The sequence below is a fragment of the Mustela lutreola genome, chromosome 2 (genome assembly GCF_030435805.1).
Source record: "Mustela lutreola isolate mMusLut2 chromosome 2, mMusLut2.pri, whole genome shotgun sequence".
NCBI lineage: Eukaryota > Metazoa > Chordata > Mammalia > Carnivora > Mustelidae > Mustela > Mustela lutreola.
Window position 1 is genome coordinate 56639538 of NC_081291.1, and position 21849 is coordinate 56661386.

At 52.2% G+C, this 21849-nt stretch overlaps 1 protein-coding gene across 2 annotated transcripts in view; it reads left to right on the forward strand.

Moving 5' to 3' along the window:
- Positions 1-21849, forward strand: part of WNT7A (Wnt family member 7A) — a 60657-nt gene that overhangs the window by 18990 nt on the left and 19818 nt on the right. For both annotated transcript variants that reach the window (XM_059161858.1, XM_059161859.1), the window contains exon 3: positions 4091-4362. In XM_059161858.1, coding sequence (XP_059017841.1) covers positions 4091-4362 — 272 coding nt within the window. The remainder of the gene's footprint in view (positions 1-4090; positions 4363-21849) is intronic.

Consider the following 21849-nt stretch of genomic DNA (forward strand, 5'->3'; position numbering starts at 1 on the left):
CAGGCTCTGTGCTCAGCACCTTCCCCTTGTTCTATGATTCAGTCTACTTACACAGCCCATGATGCACAGATGCTGTCATTATGCCCATTTCACAGAGGAAGCAACAGAGGCTTCAGAAAGTTAACAGACCTGATGGGAGTCATTCAGCCTGCCTGATGCCCAGGCCAGTATCCTCAGTGTTCAGGTGGTTGGTAGGAAGAAAGGGAGGTGGGACTGGGCAGTGCCAGTCTGATATTGGCGGGCAAACCCAATGTCACGGTCAACGGCAGGGCTTCACAGTGACCCTATAGCATCCAGAGGCATTGGACTTGAGCAGCCAATACCTGGGTTCCTGAGAACTCTGAAGCCACAGAGTTGGCTTCTCTGGGGGCAGTGGATGCTGAGGTGAGGGCTGGCTTGGCAGGGAGAGGAAGACCTTGGCCCATGATGGGACTTCACTCTGGTGTGGGGGTTCCACCTTGAACTCAGGGGAGTTAAAAGTGTCAAGGTACATCTCCCTTTCCCCAACCTTAAGGGAGGTGCCTGGGAACTGAAGCCATGTTTAGGTAGCTGTCAGTCCGTCACTGTCTGCATCGCTGTGTGTTCAGGGGCTCAGAGAGACCAGGGGACCATCAAACACAGGGGTTAGAGCAGCCCTGCGCAAAATTACCAGGAAGGGTGCTGGTCCTGCCCCTCCTCACCATACCCTTGGCCCCACCCCCAGGGAGGAGTCTGGAAGAAGGGTAATGCTCGGATGACAAGCCTGACTTCCCGCCCCCTCCTCAATTTGCATACTCCATTCTTGGTCTGATAAAGTGGACCCAGTCTCCTTTCAGCTTCCAGAGCCCGCCAGCTGTGCCCACTGCACCTCAAGTCATTTAAATCCTGCGGATCGTTCTTGATCTCTATGAGGTGTCTAGAGGCTGTGTCTGCAGCTCACCTCTGCTGCCTACTGGATAGGTGGCCTGGACAAGCTGGACTTTTCTCTTGGCCCCTGTTCCTCCAACCATAAATGAAGATCAAGGTAGCCTGGACTCTTTACCTCCCCAGCCTCTCACAGAGAACAGTTACTACCATCATCAATAGAAATTTTAATACATCTAATATTGGGGGCTCCTTCTTCATGCCGGGCTGTGTTAATGCTTTGTTAGTTTTTCTCATCCTCTCAGCTACCCTAAGAAAGTGGGTGGTTGCCATCCCTATTTTATGGAGGAGGAGCTGGAGCACAGAGAGTTTAGTTGACTCACCTGAGGTCACACAGCTGGCAAGTGGTGGAATGGGGAAGACCCCAGGCCCCTCATCCTGTTCTCTGTATACGCTCCATCTCTTTTCTTTGATGTCACTGAGGGTCTAATCGCACTGTTGGCTGTCTCCAGTATATTATTTTCTTGTGTGTCTGATAGTCTGTGCTGGGAGCTGGTGCCTGAGGGCTTTGTCTTTGCTTCTCCAGGGATCTTAGGGAATCACCAGCCTGGAGCCAGTCTTCGCCCTTAACTGGCAGCCTCTGAGCATGCAGAGGGACAATTCGGAGCCAAATCTCAAAGGCAAGGGCAAGACTCCCAGGTCCCAGGAGGTTCTGGTTTCCTCATCCCTTACCCTCACACCTCCTGTTCTGGCTATGTCAGACCTGCTTGCTTGTTGTCTAGCTTTGCTGGGTGCATGTAGGTGTTGGCGAAGGGGGTGATTTTTCCAATCTACCCTCTTTCTGGGAGTCTGTCCATCAAGTACTAGCTCCTTTCCAATGTCCTGCCCTGGTGGGACTCAGGGCCTGATCACTGGTCCTTGAGGCCTTAATTCGTCAGCTCCCTTTTCTGCAGAGCCCAGCAACATGAGATGGCCACCTTCTGTTCCTGCTTGCCCTACTGGTGGTCAGCTCTCTCTCCTACACATGGCCCCCATGGGTTCCCTTTCCTTCTCAGGAAGCCCTACCATGCACTGGAAGATCTTACACAGCATTTCTTAATTTCACATAACCATTGTCAGGTATCCAGCCTGCCCAGAGGTTGAGTCTGTGCATGTGTCCACTGTCGATGCCACTTTGTGCCCAGCCCTCTGCAGGGCCCTTGTGACACACTTATGGTTTCTAATACTGATACGATCGGTGATGTGTTTAGAGCCAGGAATCTGGGAGGTGCTCAAATCATGTCCTTCTCCATGCCCCAGAGGTTGAGATGCAGTTAAAAAGAGAGGGCCCAGGGTAGGGGTGTCTGTTGACCCAGGCACCGGGCTAAGATTGTCACACATACTACCGGAACTTCACAACTCCTCTCAGGTAGACACTGGCATCGCTTGCATTTCCCAAGCAGGGAGACTGAGGCTCAGAGAGGAGGACGAACTTGCCTAAGGCATAGGCGGGAAGTGGTGGACCTGGGATTGGAAGCCCTGTGTGAACAAGGCTACCAGGGATGGGCTGGCGTGGAACATCAGAGCCAGGGGCTCTGGTGTAGTAAACCCATCCCACAGGTGGACACAGGCATCTGTGTCTGTAGAGCGCGAGGGTGGTGGCTGGGGATGGGGTGCGGAGGCAGGTTGTTTGTGTCTTAGCAGCCTGGGTGAGGGAGGCCTGGAGGTGGATGGGGGTTGAATGGGGATATCATCTACCTGAGCATGGGTCAGCATGATCTGAGGCCAGAAGCAGGTTGGAGGCTGCCTCACCCACTCGTCACCCATTCCCCCCACCCCACCCCCACTGAGGTCATCTACATCACAACACCCTGGAACCCTTCTCCCTGCCCCTTCCTGAATGGTGGACCCTGCTTCATCTGTGTGGAGCCTCTTCCTCCAGGGAGCCCTCCCTAACCTCCACTCTACCCCACTGCAAGAGCTAACTTGCTGAGTGCTCACCTGGGGCTTCCCATGCCTGGGTTCATCTCTGTCCTGACACTGCTCTTGAACTCATTTTGCAGATGGAGAGACTGAGGCTCAGAGAGGTTAAGAGATAGGGGGACAGCACTGCTGTGCCCAGCTACTCAGACCCTTCCATTACCACTTAAAACCTTGGCACCCTCTTGCAGAGCTTTTGTAAATCCCTACTGACTACTTCCAGCCTCCTGGCAGGGCCATCTCCAGACAGCCAGGAAGACCTGTGGGAAAGCACAGATCAGTGCTCCCCAGATCCCCTCCCCACATTGAACCTTCCTGTCCCGGTTCCTTCCTGCCCTTTTCCACCCTAACTGTGGGCAGTCCCTCTCCCCTTCCCCAGCCCTTGCCTTCTATATCAGACTGATGCTCAAAGACACAGACATGAACAGGGGCCAGCCTTCCCTGGAGAGGCTCACAGTCTAGTGAGTAGACTGTGGTGAAGAGGAGGGGCTGGACCTATAAATGTCAGGTGACCCACAGCAATAATAATAGGGACCATGAGCCCAAGACCTGCTGTGTCGGGCAGGTGCTGTGAGCCAGGCATGGAGCTGACAGCTTGACATGGACAAATTCTTTTTTTTTTAAATTAATTTATTCATTTTCAGAGAAACAGTATTCATTATTTTTCACCACACCCAGTGCTCCATGCAATCCGTGCCCTCTATAATAACCACCACCTGGTACCCCAACCTCCCAATTCTTAATGCTCTCCATCATTGCTCTGAGAAAGTACACTCGCTTTGTCTCCATTTTACAGCTGAGGAGACTGAGGCACAGGGAGGGGTCATGGCTGGCTGAAAGACACAGAGCCAGGGATTCCCGTTACTGGGATTTAAGCCCCGGCCTCTGTGCATACCGTAGGTGTTTAAGAAATGCTGCTATGGTAGGTCGCCAGATACTATGAGCGTGCACGGGTGCACAGTTTACACAGCTATGTCAAGGGTGGTGGGCAGTAGGTGGTCATCAACAGAAGGGTCCCCAAATCCGATCTTCCAAAGGCTGGACAACTGGCCAGCATGCCTTTCTTGTGCATTGCTCAGTTGACGCCCAGGAGCATTAGTGATGGGACTGGGTGGGTGTGTGCATGGGGGAGTGGGGTGTCATCAGGCAGGGCCATCAACCCATGATGGAGATTTCTGGAAGGTCAGGAATGGTGCTCAGTGAGCCCAGCTCCCCTTCTTACCCAAGTCTGGCCTTCTTCCGGGGTGCCTTGGACTTGACCCCCGTCTTCCTACTCTTCCCCTCACAGGGAGCCGGGAGGCTGCCTTCACGTACGCCATCATCGCCGCTGGCGTGGCCCACGCCATCACAGCTGCCTGTACCCAAGGCAACCTGAGTGACTGTGGCTGCGACAAGGAGAAGCAAGGCCAGTACCACCGGGACGAGGGCTGGAAGTGGGGTGGCTGCTCTGCCGACATCCGCTACGGCATCGGCTTCGCCAAGGTCTTTGTGGATGCCCGGGAGATCAAGCAGAATGCCCGGACTCTCATGAACTTACACAATAACGAGGCAGGCCGAAAGGTAGGCAGCCAGGGAGGGGAGCCGGGCAGCTCTTGCAGATGTTCGGGAAAACAGCTGATCCCTAATGGCTGGTGTTGGGTCTCTGGTAGCGAACCACAGGTCTCTGCTCTCAGCCGCGTTCTGCTTGATGCTGTTGTCCATTTGCTGCTGGTCAGGACCTGTGTACTGCATAAAGCGTGGCGGTTACTGGTGGGACTGAATAAGCGAATCTCTGTTAAAATCAATTGGATGTAACTCGGCAGGATGGAAAGAGGGAGGGACGGATGCGAAGTCCTTGGGTCCACAAAAATCAGCCATACAAAACTCTGACAATGGGGACGGGTTGAAGTGAGTTCTGCCAGGGCCGCTAAAATGTCCTTGGTCACCTTAACCAAGATCTGGAGCTCAAAATAAGGGAGGCAACTGTTCCATCTTTATTGTCTCCTCAGATCCTCCTGGATTCTGGGCTCTTTATAGAAGAGAGTCAGGGATGTTTCAGGGTATTTCTAGCAGAGGTGGCTGGAATAGAAAGGGGGCTGGACACCCTGTCCCATGAGGAGCTGGCTGTCCCAAGGCAAGGGAGTACAAGGGTCTGCAGGCCCAGAATATGGATTGAGGGCCCATGGGGACTGAGGTCACAGAGAGGCAGGTCCTGCCAGTGTTAGGACAAGCCAGGGCCATGGAGAAACAGATTGAGATATCAAGAAAGTGAGCTCCCCGTCCCAAGAAGTATTCGAGCACAGGTATCTTGACCAGGTGACTCGGGGCACCCACTGCCTGGTGTGGGCAGTCTTCCAGGACAGAGGCCTGAGGTTGGGACCAGGTTCTGGGAGTGCCTGTGAAGGCCAAGGTACTCAGAGCCCCCCCTGGAGCTCCCAGGCCCCGGAGGTGCTGGGAGAGGAAAGTCTCTGGGGACTGGTTGGAGCTCCATAGGGAAGTGCCTGAGAACCAGGGCAGACAGGGAGTGGGGCTCCATGCCACCTGGGTGGGGGACAGACCACTGTGGAGACAGGACATGTGTGAGCACCACCATAGGCCACAGGGGCCAGGCAGGAGCAGGAGTAATGAGAGTGAAGGAGACCATGCATAAACAGATGGTGAACCAGGGAACCCAGGCCCCTTTTACCAGACTCCACCTTGGTTCCCACCTGCTGGGGCCCTGCAGGAATGCCAGCCCTCCGTGGCCGGACTCAGACTTGACGTGTAATTGCTTCCTTTTTAAGTGTTGGCATTGAGAATGGGTAGTCACCAGCAGACTCTTAAAAGCTACAGAAAAGATGAAAAGAAAAATCGCCAGAGGCTCAGACACCTCCATCTCCCAGCCGAGTGTGGGCCTCAAGCTGCTCGTTTGGGGGGACAGGTGATGACATGGCCCAAGTCTTGTTCTGCAAGAGCACGTCCGTGGAACGGGCTGCCTTCTGGCTCCCGATGTTTATCAGCTCCCTTAGTCGTTCAGGTGCCCTGTGGATGGCCTTGTCCTTGTCCCTGTTTCACAGGTGAGGACATGGAGGCACAGAGCCGTGAAGTAACGTGCAGAGGTTCCCACAGCGAAGGAGCCAAGTCAGAATCCGAACCCAGCACGTCTGGCTCTCCCACTGGCCTTCTTGGCTCGCCACGTGCTGCCGCAGCCCCCTGGGTTCCCACTCTGGCTCTGTCACTCCTTCCTTCACGGCAAGGAAGCAGAGCTGGCCAGAGTGTCCTTGGGGCTGAGGTGGAGAGCTCTTACCCCAGAGCCTGGCACATATTTAGTCCTCTGCCCAGGTTGGGTGGGATGACAGATTGTGCAAACGTGTGTCACGTTCGAGGGAGTGTGTCTGGCAAGTGGTGTTGGGGGTAGCCCGCACACCGGCAGGGAAGCAGCCCCCCTGGCAGAGGAAGGAGACCGGCTTGCCGGCCCTTCCTGCTGTCTTCAGGTCCCCCACCCTCCTCCACCTCTCCGGCCTCCTGCCACATCCTGTGTGTCAGAGCCGCCCAGGCTGCGGCAGTGAGTCACTCATGCAGAGCTGCTCACCTGGCCCACCCCAGGATGGTGTCCTGGAGTAAAGTGTGAGGTCCTGCCTATTCAGTCCCATGCCGGAAGCGCCTTTCTGGGGCCAGCACACCCCTCCAGGTTCTCGGTTATTCATTCTTTTCTGTTTCTGTGGTCACATCGCTCCTTAGGGCTGAGGTCACAGCTCCCAGGCTCCCTCCTGCCCTAGCAGCTCTTACTCCCTGAAGGCAGATGGAAGGAAGGCAAGTGGCTTCCCTCTCCCTGTGCCTACCTGGTTGGGCCCCTGGGAGAACTAAAGGAGAGAGAGTTCTTAGCCTGGGATAAGAAAGGCTCTGTGACGTCACAGGTGAGAGGGGTCTAGAAGCCACACCACTGCAACAGGCATGATGGCCATGATTGCTGTTCCAGGCAGCTCTGGGGTGATGCCGATGCTGGGAGCTGTCAGAGTTCATGAAACCAACCTCAGTGGGCTTCCTAGAGGAGGAGTCCCCCAAAATGAGTGAGGTTGGACGAGGCAGAAAAGAGAGGTGAAGATAACGCAAGTCTGGTGTGGGGATCTAGGGGCCAAAAGCCCAGAGGTGGGGACTTAGGGCCAGTTCAGGGGCCCAGGGAGGCTAGTCTGTGGATCCCTGAAGGGGTCACAGCAGCCGAGGAGCTTCAAGTTCACTTGCCAAGCTAAGGAGTGAGGGCCTTGCATTCTGCCCTCAGATTTTTCCTGTGGCTGCTTTCTTCTTGCTGTTCAAGTTTCAGCTCAGATGTCCTCTCCCCAGAGAAACTTCCCTTTCAATTCCTTCCAAGCCTTTTTTCAGATGTTGCCTTGTTCTGGGGATTTCTCCTCTCCCTAGACCATAAGCCTGATGTGGACAGAGACCCTATGTGTCTCGTGCATGGCCACACACCAGAGCCTGGCATAAGAGGCACTCCACATATATACGGAGTGAATAGTTGGGTACCTGATGGTCACTGGTGAGCCACGGAAGGTTCTGGAGCAGAGGAGAAACAGAAGTCCTAGGCACTGACTCCCAGGGGAGGCAGAGTGAGGCCTTGGACAGGATGAGGAATAGGGTCTGGGAAGAGCGTGAGCTGGGTCCAATTTGATGTTTTTGAGTAGGTGTAACTGTCCCAGCTCAGGGAAACAGAGCTGAAGGGATCCTCACCATACCTACTAACTCTGGTTTGGGAGAACCCTTGAGCTGCCTTCCTGGAACAGCCGTTCACCCAGGCACTAAGTATTTTCCACAGCATGGAGGTGGAATTTGGAACTTCCCAGCATACATAGGGAAAGGCCTGAACTACTACCAGTCTGGCCCATTTGTGGGGTACAGACGGAGGCCACCCAGGGCAGTGGCCATACCACTCAGGCAGAGCACAATGGGAAGACAGCTTCCCAGCCTAGCCCTGCAGGTGCCAGACCCACACCCTGCTCCAGGGCACCCTGGAGGCCCAGGCACATATCCAAGGGGTCAGAAGCAAGGACAGCCACTTAGCTGGGGGTTAGGAAGGCTCAGTGTGTCTCTCAGCTCTGGGTCCCCTCCCTATCTGAGGCCTCCATTGAGCCATCTAATCCCCAGGTGCTAGGCAGGGCCAGGTAAAGGCACCAGGGGGAGATGGCCACAGGGTCTCGCAGTGTGCAATCTATTAATTCAAAGGCATGGGGTCTCACCACGGGGCCTTCCCTGCAATAGGCTTCCATGGGCCCCACGCACAGCAGAGGTAGGGAGCCAATAGGAGAAAGGGGGCCAGCCCACAGCCGCTCCTGGCTGAGCATCTTGGAAAGGATCACAGATATGTTTATCACTGGCTCCCTTGCTCCTACTGAGAAGACAAGACTCAACCCGACTGCAGGCTCTGGGCTTGTTGGCAGTGATGAGAGAGAAAGGGAGGAGGAAGTCGGGGAAAGGGTAAGTGTCCTAAGGGGCAGAGGTGGTGGCAGGCCCCATGAGGGGGGACCCGGCGCAGCCCACTGCCTCACCTGGCAGATGAGGTAGGGTAAAGGCTATGGGGCACCCTCGCCTTACAGACTTCCAGCTTGGGTGTGGGCCCGGGAGGAGCCAGGCGCTCCCTGCTGCAGATGTGGGCCCTGGGCCTAGGGAGGTGGCAGCAGTGCTGCAGGCCAGCAGGGCTTTTCCTCCCCGCATCATCTCCTGCAACTGTGTGGTCCACAAGGTCAAGTGAGAGTGGCCAGGTGAGAAGATGGGAGGGGGGGCGTGGTTCCTGACAGCTCTTTCGGGAAAGTGATTTTAGAATTGCAGTCTCTGTCTACTGGCATTTTAGGGCCATAATATTTCTGGGTTGAAATCCCAGACTGTTCAGGTTGGGGTTGTAGAATATTAGGTCCACATTCTCACAGGTGGAGTTGGGAATCATAGGATCTTTGGCTGGGAGGGAGAGAGGTATTGAAGGCATGGGGCTGAAATCTTTGGGTGGTGGAATCTGTGGCTTTGCGTGAATTCTTTCCGGCCTTTTGGGGAGATGAGCTAGTCTGGAGACCTCTAGGAAGAAAAAGGGGATCCTGAGCAGGGCTTTGAAGGCTAAGCAGGGCTTTGAAGGCTATTCACAAGGCAGATGGGAAGAAGGAGGAGGTTTAGGCAGTGCGGGCAGCTGGTGGGGTGCTCGGTATGTCTGGGAAAGAGGGGTAATAGGTGATCTGACTGTACAGGGAGCTAGGACCAAATGCAGGGCCTTGAATGCCAGTTCAAGGAGTGAGACCTTCCCCTTCCCCCTGCAGGAGGCTCCTGAAGGGGCTTTGGTCAGGGAGTGTCTGGGCAGATTTCTGGCCCTCTCTGGGACATAGTAGAGAACAGAGTGAAGGGGGCAGGGCACCAAGATCTGCCCAAACCCGGCCGGGGGGCCTCAGGGGAGTGGGGAGGGACAGCCATTTAGGAAGCAGAATAGACAAGACACTTTGAGTTGTGTTTGGGACAGATGGGTGGGTGCCACTTCTCACTGGGGTCAGGACCTGGAGCCGGGGGAGACCGGCTAAATTGATTAGGGTTCCTTTGGGACTAAGAGACCCTGTGGGCGGCAAGTGGGGGCACCCAGGGGCATTCTGGATGCCTGTACCTTAATTCTGGAGAGGTCTGGAGAGTGGCTGGAACCATTTCCAGGCAGCCACCAGCAGGAGGCAGTAACAGAAGCCCTGGAGTTTGAGGATTCAAGTGGGAAAGCAGGAGAGCCGGGCACAGCCCTGGGGGAATGAGCACTGGGCGGGTGGACTATGGGGAGCTAAAGAGCAGCCATGGAGGTGGAAGCAGAGCCAGGGGTGGACCTTTCTAGATGCATTCCCCTGCATGAGTAGAATGCCCCCCATGGGGGTGCAGAAAAGCCCAGCCTCTGCCAGATTCCAACTCTGGAACCCCAGCCAGGGGGCTAGAGGCCCTGCCTCTCAGAGCCTCCACAATATTGCACCTGGCAGGGCAGGCTGTCGGAGATCTTGCTGTGCAAAGGGAAGCGTGCCGCAGTTCTGAGGGCCTTGAGGGAGGGAGGGGCCCCCGGCAATCCCTTCCTGGGAGTCTGGTGACTGAGCCCCAGAGAGGCAGCCCTGGGGACAGGGGCCCAGCTGGGACGGGGCTGGCCCTGCTGGAATGTGCTGCTTGCTCCAAGGGAGGTGAGCTCAGGGGGATGGAATTCCACTGGAGTGAGAAGTCACCTTCCAGTCCCTGCCCAGCCTCTTGCTCATGGGAGGGAGGGAGGGGGTCGGTCTTGTCCCTTCCTGCCCTGCCCCGTCTGGTCTGGGTGCTCCTGGGAGCTGGATTCCCACCCTGCCCTGACTGCAGGCGGGCCTATGAGTCAAGGGACACTGGGGACTTGGTCCCTGGTAGCTGGGGTGGGTCCCAGATAAGGTTTACTCAGCTATGCTCCTCTCCGTCGTCCGGAGGGCCACTTGCATATTTGACCAGATAGAGTGGTCCGCGGTGGCACGCTGAGAGCCAGAGGAGCCAAGTCCTGCCTGGTCTGAAGCCAGCTGACCAGGTGAGGCTGTGAGGAGACCTCCTTGGGCCTCCTTGGCCTCCATTTCTGCCCCAGATCCAAGTGCAGATGTGGGTTTTCACCTTCCCAGATGGAAAGGCTTCAAGCCAAAATTGAGGGGCATGGGCCAATGGTGGCCTTAGACAAATCTTGACCTCCTGGCTTTGGTTTTTAGATCTGACATGTGGGGAAGGGGAAGACACAGGGTTCTTAGGACCAGTGGACACCAACTCTGTCTGAAACTACACACTCCTGGAGTTTGCCAGTCTTATTCCTGCCCCAGGGCCTTTGCACATGCTCTTTCTGCTGTCTGGAATGCTCGTCCCTCAATCTTTGCACAACTAGCTCCTTCTTTTTCTTCAGGTCTATGCTCAGATGTCCCCTTCTCAGGGACCCCCTCTCCCTGATTTTCCTCCCCTACATCTGCCTCAGCTCTCTTTGTACACTCCCCTGCTTTATTTTCTAAGTCACACCACCATATGAGATTATCTTATTTACACAGCTCATTATGTGTTTATTGCCTGTCTTCTTCCACTTCAGTGTCAGTCCCCAGATAGGGATGAGGTAGGTTCACAGGTGCATTCCCTGTGCCTAGAACAGTGCCTGGCTTATAGTAAGAGCTCAGAAATATTTGTTGAGGAAATGAGTAAAATGACAAGTATCTGCTCTTACCTTGGGGAATTTCCCAGGAGTAAGATTGTCAGATAAAATACAACACTCCCAGTTAAATTTGAATTCGAGATGACGAATTATTTTTTAGTATGAGTATGTCCCAAATATTACGTGGGACATACTTACACTAAAAAGCTCTTTGTCGTTCACCTCGAATTCAAGTCTTTCTGGGTTTCTTGTATTTCTAAATTAAATTTCAGACGTCGACATATTACAAATACACACGGAGGGGTCAGAACTCAGAAAGATCCAGTGTCCCTTTGCCTGGCTTTCTCCAACAGCTTGCAAAACTGCAGTACAATGTCACAGCCAGAATACTGATATTGGTACAGTCCTGACACGTAACATTTTCGCCGTGGGAATCCCTGTGCTACCCTTTTTGAGCTGTGTCTACTTCCCTCCCTCCCATAACGCTGTCCTCATCCCTAGCAGTCTCTCTTCTGTTCTCTGGTCCTGCAATCTTATCATTTTAAGAATGTCGTATAGATGGAATCCTCCGGTATCTAACCTGTTGGCATCGGCTTTTTTCACTCGGCATTATTCCCTCCACATCTATCCAAGGTGCTGTGTCTATCCACGGTACATTCCTTTCTATTACCGATTCCTTGGTGTGCCCGTGCCTCAGTCTCTTTATAGCCATTCACCTATCGAAAGACGTCTGGGTGGCTTCCAGTTCAGGTCCATTACAAACAAAACCACACTGAACGTCGAGGTATCAGTTTGGGGGGAACACGAGGTTCCCTTTCTCTGAGATAAATGCGCCACAGTGCAATTGAGGGGATGTGCGGTAGTCATATGTTGAGCTTTGTAAGAAAGTGCATTCCCACCAGCAATGCACGAGGGATCCGGTTTCCCCGCATCTTCACCAGCACTGAGTGTTGTCACTGGCTTTTGCTTTTGCCGTTCCGGTAGGTATGTGCAATATCACACTGCAGTCTTCATGAACATTTCCCTAATGGCCGATGACGCGGAATGGCCTTCCATGGGCTTATTTGCTGTCCGTGGATCCTCTTCGGTGTGGTGGCTGTTCATGTCTTCTGCCCATTTTCTGATTGCATCGTTTATGTCTCTATTGTGGGATGTGGAGATTTCTTTCTATATTCTAGATGCTAGGCTTTTGTCAGACACATAGTTTGCCATTCATTCTTTTTTTTCTTCAGCGCGTAGCTTATCTATCCGTTCTCATTCCAGGGTCTTTTCCAGGCAAGAACGTCTTAAGGTTTGATCAGGCCCAGCTGATCAGTTTTCCCTTTTCTGGGAGCTGCCTTTGGTAGTGGCCAAGAACTTGCTGACTCCTGGCCCCCAAAGGTTTTCCCCTATGTTTTTCTCTAAAAGCTTTTACAGATTTCCATCTTCCATAGAAGTCTGTGATTAGTTTTTTAAATTAACTAGTTATTTTTAAATCAACAAAGGCTTATTTCTTTTTTTTTAACCTGTGTTTTAAGATTTTATTTATTTATTTATTTGTTTGTTTATTTATTTACAAGAATATAAGCAGGGGAGGTGCAGAGGGAGAGGGAGGGAAGCAGGCTCTGTGCCAGACACAGGGCTCCATCTCAGGACCCTGAGGTCATGACCTGAACCGAAATCAGGAGTCAGCTGCTCAACTGACTGAGCCACCCAGGCACTGCATAAAATTTATTTATTTTAAATTGCAGTAAAATATATCTAACACTTAACATCATAATTACTCTGAGATGTACATTTTGTGGTATAAATACATTGTCTTGTTGCCCCACCATCCCCACTCCGCCCATCACCAGAACTTGCTCATCTTCATAAAAACTGAAAGTCTGTCCCCATGAAACACTAACTCCCCGTTCCTCCTCCCCTGCACCCACCATCCTGCTTTCTGTCTCTATGCATTTGACTGCATGCGTGGAATCATGCAGTATTTGTCCTTTTGCACCTGACTTATTTCACTGAGCTAAGTGTCCTCAAGGTTCTCTGGTCCCTTTTGAGTTAACTTTGGTTTAAGGTGTGGGTTTGAGGTCAAGGCTCACTTTTTTGGGCCATATCGATACGCTCAGCCTTGCCACCTGACAACCCTACCCAGCCCCTACTGCTCTCTGGAGGACGGTGGCTTTGGGACAGTTGAAGATAATTCTAGAACCATTTTAGAACTGAGACACTTCCTTGGGCCCTTTTAATAGAAGAGAGACAGACACCAGATGTAGAGAGCCCTTGCCAAGACCATACACATGCCAGGAGAGTGGAGGGTGTAAGAGGTGTCCCTGGGGCCTGCCTTCAAGCTCTGTCTCACTCCTGGTTCCCACCACCAGCCCAGCAGGGAGCTGGGCTGGCTAAGGTCTGACGTGTGAGCTGGGTGGTCCATTGGGGACAACTCCCTGGGATGACCAGGCTAGGGTATACAGGCCCAGAGGAAGGAGCCAGAATAGGTCTGGAGTAGAAGTTGCTATGGATGGGTGAGAGGAACACCAGCCCAGGCCCTGGATGGAGGATACCCCTGAGGCCTGAGTTGTTTCCAGTTTTCTCTGATGACACAGCAAGGGCAGGTCCCAGCCGGGCCTAATCACTGATGCCATGGTGATAGCTGTGGTGGTGCTGGGGAAGGGAGGGGAGGAGATTGGGAGGCTACGGGATGGGGAGCAGGGCCAGAGCCCATAGAGGACGAACATCTCTGGGTCCCCAGCTCCACAGAGCCTGGTGCTCAGTAGCCCCCTTCGTTCCACGTGAGCGGCAGAGACCACCTCCCGACCCCGACCTGAGAACAGGTCACAGGGAGCCACAGGGAGCCCAGGGTATGCCCAGGGGAGGTGGCTGGACACTCTGGCCTGGGTGATTCCCCCCCAACCCCCACAATCATGAAAGATGGGCTAGGGGTGATGGTGGTAGGGTAGCAGGCAAGACCAGGACTCATGAAAATGGTGGAGGAATAAGGGAAGATGTCAGTTTCAGCTCTGGTGAGAACTAGCTACCAAAAAAAAAAAAAAAAAAAAAGGTTAGTGGGAAGGTGTGTGTTTGCAGGGAGAATAAAGGCATAATGCTAATATCGGCTCTTGAAATGCATGTACTCATTTACTCCAGCTAAAAAGTTTAATGAGGTTAGCATTCTCTGTTGTTGTCACCATTTGACAAAGGGAAAAACTGAGAAACAGAGAGGTTAAGAAACTTGCCCAAGGCCACACAGCTGGCAGGAGCTCCCCCTCACATTTGAACCCAAGCCATGTGGCTCCAGACTCCATTCCTGACCACTGAACTGTCTCACCAGCCTCTGGGGTTCTTGGACTTAGATGCATTTATCCTCACACCCAGTTCTGACACGCCGAGATTCTAAGAGTCTCAGATCCCCTGTTTTGGGGAAGCTTGCAGTCCTCACTTAGCCCCTAAAGGACCCCAGTGTCTGGAATTTTGGGAGCTGTGGATGACTCTGGCACTGTGTATCCTCTCCCACTCTGGGCACCGGGTCTTGGGTCAGTCCTGGGCCAACCATCCTCTGGCCGGGAGAGGACACTTCCGACCAGGAGGGAAGTTGGCTGTGTGAAGAGAATTCTTCACATTGTTCCTCCGCAGTGGGAAGGAGATCTGGGCTGTCATAGTGGGGGGCTCAGGGTGCCATTGGACGAGACGTCCAGACCTGGCCTTACCCAGGAATGCCCACACCTGATCAGAGACCTGGGGTTCCTTCTGTTTTAACGGGGTTTCTGGGCTTGCTCAGCCTGTGAAGGCAGCCTGCAGGGGGGGGGGCACATCGTCTCCCCCTGCCAATTCCCCCCTTATCTCCCACAGACAGTTGTGGGGGTCACCTTGGCATCTCCCAGAGCCCAGCATGGGGCCTGGCATACAGTAAGTGCTCTCAGTGACACGGGGTGCTTAAAATTGTGCCATCCGCTATAGTTGCCAAAGGCCAGGTGGGGCTATTTCTATTGAAACTAATTACAAACCAAATAAAAAGAGACACTCAGTCCTGCAGTCTGCACTTCAAGGGCTAGGACCCGTGTGGGACTCGTGGCTTCCATGTAGACGGTTCGTCATTGTGGGGAGGTGCGTTGGACGGCACCTGGCCAGCTTAGGGTGGCAGTGGGCACAGACGCTGGCACTTTTATTAAGGGGACTCGGGAAGGTCTTGGCAGCAGTGGCAGCGAATCCTTTCACCTCCTGGACCCTAGCCAGCCCAAGGGGTTCTCAAATGGTGGCCATCTGATTTCTCTTGGAAGGAATTCCCGGTGTGGCCGCTGGCCCTTCAGCCAGGGGGCTCATTTGAAACCGACCTGAGGTGAGAAGGGGGCCCTGACAGGGTGAAGTCGCGGGGGCTCGATTTCACCATGGTGAGACCTAGTCAAAAGGCGCCCACCAGGGACAATTGCTGCCTTTGTCCTCAGGAGGGGGAAGTGGGACTCCTGGGTGTTATCAAATCTGCTGGGATGAGAGGCGGGGGAGCCAAGTGGAGGTGGGGGGAAGACGGGGAGGGGAAGGCAGGAATGGTCCTAGAGGGAGAGAAGAGGAGGGGGCTGGGGATGTGAGGGAGAATCAGGTCACTTTCCCCAGTCCTGAACACTTGCATGTCCTTTGAGGAGAAAACCAGGTGCTAGTGTGTCCTGCAAAGGGGCTCCTTGTCTGACAGAGGGACTTCTTTAAATCTTGGCCTTGCGGGGTGTCTTTGAGATGCAGGTAATAAACACCGCTCACAGAATTCTACCCGTTTCACTGGCCTAACAACCCTGGGGAATGGGGTTGGGGGGAGAATCCTTGTGAACTCCATTCCACAGATGGACAGCTGAGCTCCAGGCAGCAACCTGAACAGCTAAGGCTCCTGGATCATCCCAGGGGTCAGAATGAGTGACCTCATCTCAGGCCCTCCCCAGGAAGTGGGGGGTGGGGCCAGGCTCTGGGCCAGGAGGTTGCAGGCTGTTGGAGAACAGCACTCAGCTGCTCTGTGCGCCTCTCTCAAGGCCTAACATGTGCTGGCTCATTCCAAGTGACCTTGTAGCGTAGGACCTATGTGATCACTCCCATTTTACAAGATGAGGAAAATTGAAGCACAGAATAGTTATGTGGTACACTGAGGTTGCTCAGGTGGAAAGCATCAGTCAGGATTTCCTCCCAGCCCCCTGCTTTTGTAGCTTGCATTCCATGAAGCCTCTGCTCAGCCCACAGTAGTGCCTATTGTGTGTGTGTGTATAGTATGTATATAAATGTATGTATGTGTAGTATGTATATAAATGTATGTATGTGTGGTGATATATATATATATATATATGTACATATATATATATATATGTACATATATATATGTACATATATATATGTATATATAATATGTGTGCTGAGCAGAGAGCCCGACTCAGGACTCAATCACAGGACCCTGAGATCAAGACCTGAGTGGAAGGCAGAGGCTTAACTGACTGAGCCACCCAGGTGTCCTTAACAATAACATTTGTAACAATAACTTTGTAATTCACAAAACCTTTCTTTCTTTTTTTTTTTTAAAGATTTTATTTATTTATCTGACGGAGAGAGATCACAAGTAGGCAGAGAGGCAGGCAGAGGGAGAGAGAGAGAGAGAGGGAGAGGGAAGCAGGCTCCCTGCTGAGCAGAGAGCCCAATGCGGGACCCTGAGATCATGACGTGAGCCAAAGGCAGCGGCTCAACCCACCCAGCCACCCAGGCACCCTCACAAAACCTTTCTTTAACACATTGATGGCCAAGGCTCAGAACGCACCTCCAAGGGAAGGGTGAAATTGTGCCCATTTTGCAGATGAGGCAACTGAGAGTCTGGCTGGGTGCCACTCAGTCTGCTGCGAGGGTGGGGAGTTATTCTTTCCTGGGCTTTGAGGGTCCTGGGCTGGGAGGCCGGGCAGGGGGGACTCCTAGCCACACTGTGCTCTTGACTCATGAAGGGATTTTGGCCTTTTGTTCTGAGCTGAGAGATGGGAGTGATATGCTGTGGAAAGAGCTGCAGGAAAACCCCAGCTCTGCAACTTGTTTGTGGCATGACCTTGGGCAGTCCTCCCCCTCTGAGCCTTGGTTTCTTTGCCAGGAGAAAGGCAATGATTGGTACTTCCCAGACCCATTGTGCAGACTGAAGGTTCTCATGCCTACAGAGTGCTGGGCCCCATGCTCTCCTGCATGATGAGGGCTGGGAAAACAGTAGCTACTATTATGAACATTGTTATTATTAGTAGCCATAGTGGTCATTTTAAAGCTACAGTAAGGTTTTAATCCCTATATTCTATTCCTAAGGATCTTTCTAACTGTCAAGCTCTATTTTTCCCACATGCCAGACAAGTAGCATGCTAAAAGGTCTGGGGAGAAGGAGATGTCTGGGAGATCATCAGGATTTGTCACTTTACCGAACAGAAAAGGTCGCAAGGGGACCAAGCCATTGCCATGCCACACTGGTCCTGGGCCCTCCAAGACAGGGGCGGTCCGTCTGGGTCTGTCAGTCATGTCTAAGCAGCCACCTCCAGAGAGGGCCCTGCTCCTGTCCTTTCTGGACCCATGACACGGGTACCCAAGGTCTTGCCACATTCTGGGACCTGCAGAGTTGCCCAATCCTGTCTCCTGCCCAGACTTCCCGTCCCAGCTCCAGCCTCACACATCCAGCTGCCTCCCACTCCCCACTCCAGGATGTCTGCGGGAAGCCCCACCTGTCCCAAACCTCCCTGCTCATCTTGCTCCCATTAATAGGCTCCTACTTTCTTACCCTCCAGCTCAGGAAATGGCAGCTCCATCCTTCCAATTGCCCAGGCCAAAAAGTTTGGCTTTGTCCTTGACTCTTTCTTTCACACCCCACATCCAGAAGGTTGGCTCTGCCTACAACATCTATCCAGAATCTTCCCCCTTCTAACAAACTATATCCCTGATCCTCTGGTCTAAGCCATCATCACCTCTTCCCTGAAATAGTACCACAGCCTCCTAGCTTATCTCCCTGCTCCTCACCTTGGTCCCCTGCAGTCTTTTCAAGCAAAAGTGAAATCATCCTTCCTCTGCTCATAACTTCACAGTGGCTCCCAACACATTCTCAGGTCTTCACAGTGTTGGACAAGGCCCTTCATGACCTGGGCTCCTGTGGCCCTCTGACCTCATCTCCCTCTACTTCCTCGTCACTCACTGTGTTCGACCTAAACTTTTCCTTAAATATACTGGGTATATTTATCCCTACCTCAGGGCCTTTGCATTTGCTGTTTCTTCTGCCTGGAATGCTCCCCATCCAGACCTTCACTTCTTTATCTTCTCAAGTGTTTGCTCAGATATTACTTTCCTAAGGAGCCCTCTCCTGACCACCCTATTTGAAACTGCTGTCCCATCGGCCTCACCATTTCCTGTCCCTTTCCATGTGTTCTTTTTCTATATAGCCCTTATGACCACCTGACATAATATTGGTAGTTTGCAAAATGATCCGAGTTTGGCTGGGAAAAAAAGTGTTTGCTGTAGCAGGCCTCCTGTGGGAACAGGGCAAGTTCAGACAGACACTTCCTTCCCACCTTTTAAACTCAAGACTCTGTGCCATTGATATTTGTTCCTATGAGCCAGCTTTAAATGGTGATTTCATTTTTAAACACCTAGGTAGCCTTTGCCTTACTCTGGGCACTATTCTAAGTACCTCATATCTATTAACTCATAAAAATCTCATAAAAACCCAGTGAGGTGAGGAGTATTATTATCTGCCTCATTCATAGAATGAGGACACTGAAGCACAGAGAAGTTCATTGACTCACCCAAGGTCACACAGCTAATACAGAGAGAGTCAGGATCTGGATCCAGACAGTCTGGCTCCAGAGTCTACACTCTTGCTTTATTCCTCTCTTCTGCACATTCACTCATTCACTCATTTGTTAAATATTTACAGTGTATCTTTTTTGTGTCAAGTGCAAGACTTTAGAGACCCTCAAGTGGCTAAAAAAGTGGCGCTTGCTATCAGGGAGCTCACAGGCTGTTAGGAAATGCCGAACAAGTAAATAAGGAGAAAGGGGGGAAAATACTCATTTGAGAAACCTTCACTAACACTAAGTGTTAGGCATTGAAAATCGGTAATAAAGGAGACACACAATTTCTGCTTTTAAGGTTCTTACACTGTAATAACAGAGGGAAATGATGAACCTACTGCATGTGTTCGTGATGCATGAGCTGGATTTGGTAAAGGGGATTGTAGGGGATTGTGGGACACCAGGACAAGAGATCTAATCATCTGGGAGTTGGTTGGGATGTGTGGGTGGATGGTCATGTGGATGAACGGATAGATGATCAGGTGGATAGATACTACAGGATGGACGGATGGATGGATGGATGGGTATTTAGAAGGCTAGATGGATGGATGGATAGTATTTGGAAGGCTCATTGGATGAATGGTTATATGGTTGGACAGGTCAATGAATGGATGGATGGATGAATGGATAGTTATTGGGAAGGATGGCTGGTTGAATGGGTGGGTGAGAAGCTGAGCTCACTGCTGGCAAGTTGGACATTTTCCCAGTGAGATCACTAGACCAGCTAAAAGAAAGGGATGGAAATCCATGCATTCATTAATTCAACAAATGTTTATTAAGCACCTATTTGTGTCTCTGGTACTGTTTTATGCTCTGGGATTAGATGGTGCTTGCCTTTATGAAGCTGACATTCCAGAGGGAAAATAGAGGACAAACAAATAATCAAATATAGAGAGAATCTACTGGCAGAGAATAATAAATGCTATAATGAGAAAATCGAGCATGGTAAGAAGACAGGGAGGACAGGGGAGGATGCATTTTATCTTGGGTAGTCTGAGAAGGTGAGTTCTGAGCAGGAAGTGAGAAGTGAGCCATGTGGGGAACAGCATTTGAGACCCAGGGAACAGTGGGCACAAGAGCCTGAGGTCAAGGCCTCTCCCGGAGCAAGAGGGGTTGGGGGAGGAGATGAAGTCATGTGGTGTGTCTGGCAGTGGGGCTGGGAAGAGAGAGGGCACATCACCTCCAGCCCGGGGTGAGGTGGGGAATGTGGGTTTGGTTGCGTCCTGGAAAGCCAATGGTGGACTTTGAACCTGGGCTGATGTGCCTTTGGAGAGGCATCATACTCCCTGCTCCCTTCCCTGGGTTCCCAGCCTGCTCCCTCCTAGCCTGTTGGCAGTTGGGAGGCTGTCAGCATTTTAATTACAGCTCTCAGCTCTCAATGGTTTACAACTCAACCGTGAAACAGGCCCTGGGCAAACCTGTGGCACCTCTAACTGATTTACTTGCTTACCATTTCTATATTTAGTGCCATTTAATGCCTGTGGGCCAAGTTTTCAGAGAGAAAAGAGGGAGGAATTTAGGGGGAGCTGGTTACTTTGGGGGGGGGGGTTGGTTTGGTGTTTTTGTTTTTGTTTTTTGACACGTAACATTTCAGTTATTTTCTGAGATTATTATCCCAACCTTTAAAAAGTTAGGATGCCAACCAATGGTGTAGTCCCCGATCCTGTTCATTTCTAAGAGAGACTAGTCCCTCATGAAGCTGCCCTTCTCTCTTAAAAGGATTTTTGCTTCCTGGCATGAGAAAGTGGGGTTTAAAGGACACAATGGACCAAGTATATGACTCAGGGACAAAGACATCAATTAATATTTCACATAGTACAGGCTGGACTTCAGGTCACTGACTCCAACTCCCTACCTGAAGGGGGGATCCCCCAGGCCCCCAAGCAAGGTGTCTCAAATTTAAATATGCAGATCGCCTGGGGGCATGTGGAAAGGCATTCTCCTAGTCTGTAGGTTCTGGGATGGGGCCTGAGAATCTGTCTTTCCAACAAGCTCCCCTGAGGCCATGCTGTTGGTCCTGGGGCCACTCTTCCCCCAACCCTGGGACCACATTTTAAGCAGCAAGGATCCTGACTAGCCATCCCAAATATATTCATATGAGCCGTGCATTTAATTTAAATTTTCTAGTAGCCCCACCAGAAAGGTTAAAAAGGGAACATAAAGCTTAACATACTCACTTAATCTAATATACCTTAAATATTGTCATTTCAGTATGTAATTGACCTGAGCATACTGAGATACTTTACGTTATTTTTCCCCCCATAGTAAGTCTTGGAAATCTTGGCATTTGCTTTATACTTAGAGCACATCTCAATTCAGACTAGTCACAGTTCGAACGTTCCTGTGGTGGGGGGTTCCCTTTTTGGTTGGTGCAGATTTAAATCTGGCTTGCATACCTCTGGTGAGAGGGAGCCCTCTCCCTCCAAGTCCATTCCCATCTTGCAGGCTTTCAGTTGGGAGCTGCCCCTCCCAAACAACTAGGAAGATCCACCTTTGCTCCCCAGGTCATCAGGCCCATTGGCCTCCTCTGCAGAAATTTGGCGGCCCCAACCAGGTCCCCTTGAAGCCCTCCAGCTCCCTCCTATAAGGCAGGCGCCACACCTACTCTGAGTCAGTTAGCAGCCTTGAGATGGCATCTCTTGTTGTTCTTAACCCCCAGTTTCCTTGTTGAAGAACCTGGCTCAGAGAGGTCAAGTGATATTCCCGTGGGCGCCCAGCCAGGTGGCAGCTGAGTTAGGGCTCCCAGTCAGGACTTTGAAGACTCCTCTCTCTGCAGTACGATGCTTCAGTTCCTTTGGTGTGACACAGCTTCCGAGGATCGCTCACACTCCTCCAAACACACAGGGCTGGCCCACAGAGTACTGTCGGAGCCTCAGAGATGGCCGGGAGAACAGCGCCCAGAAGCGACACAGCTCTCGGTGGCAGGACTGGCACCAAACCCCAGGTCCCTCTGAGCCCTTGGGTCTTGGCTCCAGGGGGCAACTCCTTGTAGCTTCAGAACAGCTTACTCCTCGACCATGGCCCCCCTCCCCCCAGGAGGCCCCACCCCACCTTTTTGGAAACTGCTGAGCACAGAGATAACCCAGGGTGTTTTTCCTAGTTGCCCGGCTGGAAAAAAACCTGACTCCATCGGTGCAGGAAAAAGCC